Source organism: Coptis chinensis, chromosome 9 (genome assembly GCF_015680905.1).
Source record: "Coptis chinensis isolate HL-2020 chromosome 9, ASM1568090v1, whole genome shotgun sequence".
Taxonomy (NCBI): Eukaryota; Viridiplantae; Streptophyta; class Magnoliopsida; order Ranunculales; family Ranunculaceae; genus Coptis; species Coptis chinensis.
The window spans coordinates 50,317,846-50,321,480 of NC_141464.1; the positions used below are offsets into that span (position 1 = coordinate 50,317,846).

A 3,635-nucleotide genomic window follows, 5' to 3' on the forward strand; every position below is an offset into this window, starting at 1 on the left:
TGCGAGTAGTGGAGAAAGCTTGGGAAGAGACAGTGGTGGGCAACCCAATGTATATGGTAATGAAGAAACTCAAACATGTCAAGGCAGCACTGATAGAGTGGAACAAAGAGAAGATAGGAAATGTAAACACAAGGGTGGTGGAAAAGAAACGAGAACTAGATAAATGGCAGACATCCTAACAAGGCAATCCTTTGAATGCACAGATTATCACTTTGGAAAGAGTAGCACTCGCAAAGTTTGTGCAAGCTTCAAAATCTGAAGAGAGTTTCCACAGGCAGAAATCAAGGGACCAGACCATAGTTCTTGGAGACAACAACACGAGTTACTTCTTTAAATCTACACAGGCGAGGAGGGTAATGAACAGAATCACGTGTGTTGAAGATGTGAATGGGAAGATTCTAGATGATGTAAATGAGATCGGAAGCGAATGTGCAGATTTTTATAAAGCTCTGTATGGACCAGCTCAACTTGCAGAGCTGGATTTCGCTGTGTTTAATGCAATGCCACCAAAGCAAGAGATTAATGAAGGTATGAAGGAGAAGCTTGCTACTGAAATATCAAGGAATGAGATTATTCAAGCATTATCGAACATAAGCAGTGAAAAAGCACCTGGGAGCGATGGATTCTCGTCTCTATTCTTCAAGGCTACATGGAAAATCATCGGTGAGGACTTTATTAAAGCCATAAAAAATTTCTTTACATCTGATAGAATGCTTCAAGAAGTGAATGCTACTTGCATTACTTTAATCCCAAAAAATTGTAGTCCAAAGTCATTGAATGATTACAGACCTATTGCTTGTTGTGGAGTCATATATAAATGCATTACGAAGATTCTAACCAATAGGATGAAAGATTTCATACCTATAGTGGTTGCAGATGATCAATCAGCCTTCATATCGGGAAGAAGCATCTAGAACAATATACTTCTATCACATGAACTACTTCATAATTATCACAGAAAGGGTGGACCACCAAGATGTGCTGCAAAAATTGATATAAGGAAGGCTTATGACTCTCTGAGATGGGAAGCAATATTATTCTCTCTGCAAAGAATTGGAGTACCTGCTAAGTTTATTGGGTGGATCAAGGTGTGTATTGAAACCCCAATATTTTCTATCATGATAAATGGGGCGCCATATGGATATTTCAAGAGCAAGAGAGGAATCTGACAAGGTGACCATATGTCCCTGTATTTGTTTGTACTAGTCATGGACTTGTTTCATGAATTAATGATGCAAACTATACTAGATGGATCTTTTAAGCTGCATTACAGATGTCATGATCCCATTATCGCTCATTTATCATTTGCCGATGATCTGATAGCTTTCATGCATGGGGATCTGGGAACAGCTGCTTCTCTGAGAAATACTTTGGAGATCTTTAACAAATGCACGGGATTAGAAGTAAACATAGAAAAGAGTTCACTCTTTTTTGCAGGCCTGGAGAGGACAATAGATGTGATGATATTCAAAGTGTTATTCAGTTTTAGAAAGGGACACTTCCTGTGAAATATCTCGGGCTGCCGCTTATTACAACAAGATTAACTTCCATTGATTGTGCACCATTAATTTCTAAAGTGGCCACCAGAATACAATCATGGAAAGGTAAATCTTTATCTTATGCGGGAAGACTACAACTAGTCAAGGCAATTTTGAACAACATAAGTATGTACTGGGCTTCATGTTTTATGCTACTGCAAAGTATCATTGAAGATATTAATAGATTGTGCAGGAACTTTCTGTGGACTGGGCCTGATTGCACTACCTTTCATGCATTGATATCATGGGAAAGGGTCTGCCACCCCTTTGAAGAAGGGGGTTTGGGAGTGCGAGACATTGCAGCAGTGAATGTAGCAGCTAACTTAAGGTACCTCTGGAATGTGGTCAGCAATAAGAAGACACTATGGGTACAATGGGTTAAGAAGAACCTCATAAAAAAGAAAGACTTCTGGCATATGGCTATACCAATGGACTGCTTTTGCAGCTGGAGGGGAACACTAAAAAATAGAACGGAAGGAAAGGGTATTGTGATGCACCAAATAGGAGATGGTCAAAATACAAGGTTCTGGTTAGACCCTTGGCACCCAGCTGGGATTCTCAAAAGGTTGTTTCCGCAGACTTTTTTATATGACTCCACAGGTAATTTGAATGCAAAAGTTTTGAAGTTCATAGAGAATGGAGATTGGAAAGTGCCGCAGCGTATTAGAAGACACATACCTGACATTGTCATGAAAATGGAAGAAGTGGTGGATATAACAGGGGGAGAAGACAAAGTCATACGGTCTGTGTCAAATCGAGGGAATTACAACATGATAGACACTTACCATCATGTTAGAAATATGAAAGCAAATACTGATTGGCACCAGCTGGTGTGGTATGCTAATCGGATACCGAGACACTCATTCATCAGTTGGATGGCAGTGCAAGGAGCTCTCAAAACACTCAGTAAGATGCGAGAATGGGGGAAGGTACAATCAGATGTGTGTATACTATGTTGGCGAGAAGTGGAGAATGAAGAGCATCTGTTCTTTGAATGCTAGTATAGCCAATTCATATGGGCAAATCTGCTACAAAAAACTGGATACAACAGAGGAAGGGCAGCAACATGGATGGATGAGATGGAATGGGTTATACAAATCACAAAAGGGAAGGGGTTTAAGCATGACGCAATGAAACTAGTGTGGAATGGGATGATATACTGGATTTGGAGGGAGCGAAATGGGAGAATTTTCGAGAACAAGAAGAACAGGTTGCAAACTTGATCTTTAATGATATAAGAATTAAACTGCAGTCGCTAAGAGTAGCTATGGAGCCAGGAAGGGAGCTGGAATTTCTTAGCAGCACCTGGAGTGTGAGGATTGAAGAAAGGAAAACAGTGAAAAAGATATGCAGATGGGAGAAAACTGAAGCTGCTTTACATGTGTTAAACACCGATGGGACCTTACAAGGAGACTTGCGAGGATGGGCAACAGTTATTCGAACAGACAAGGGAGAAGTTATCGCGGCAAGTAAAGGAAAGTCAGAACATCGCAACATTGCCATGATCGAACTACAAGGATTGGAAAAAGGGCTGGAAATGACAAGGCAGCAAGGTATACATCGAATTGAAGCAAGGACAGACTCAATGAATGTTGTCTCATTCATGAACATAAAAGGGCAGTACCCATGGCACGCAAGGAAGCTAATCCGGAGCATTGAAGAGCTGGTGAGACACTTTGAGCAGTTTAATATAATTCATGTGTATAGGGAAGCGAATAAATTAGCTGATGTGTTAGCTGATAATGTACCCAATGTAAGGAATGTTGATATAATCCCTAGCTCATTTTTAGAGGATATTAGGAAGATTGTATATGAGGATGCCATTGGCATAGAGTATGTGAGATTGTAAACAGCTCAGTTACTATTTATTTCTTTAATGAAGCGATAGGGGACCTCGTTAAAAACCCCGCTCGCCTACCAAAAAAAAAAGAATATGCAGAATGATAAGAGAAAGTTTATGCAACCCATCATGAAACTTATGCAATAACCCGTCATGTTTGAATTGTCCAAAAGAGTGTGAGTGTGGCAGTAGTTGTTCTTCAGGAAGCTCAGATGATGCAGAATATGACATATTAGGCTTTTGAACCACTTGAATGA

General features: G+C 40.1%; 1 protein-coding gene across 1 annotated transcript; it reads left to right on the forward strand.

The window, feature by feature from the left end:
• The first annotated feature begins 1,666 nt into the window (after nt 1-1,666).
• Nucleotides 1,667-3,387, forward strand: LOC147476506 (uncharacterized). The gene is made up of 2 exons (XM_086585747.1): nt 1,667-2,467; nt 2,791-3,387. The coding sequence occupies exons 1-2, from the start codon at nt 1,667-1,669 to the stop codon at nt 3,385-3,387; spliced, it is 1,398 nt and encodes a 465-aa protein (XP_086441873.1).
• Nucleotides 3,388-3,635: the final 248 nt, after the last annotated feature.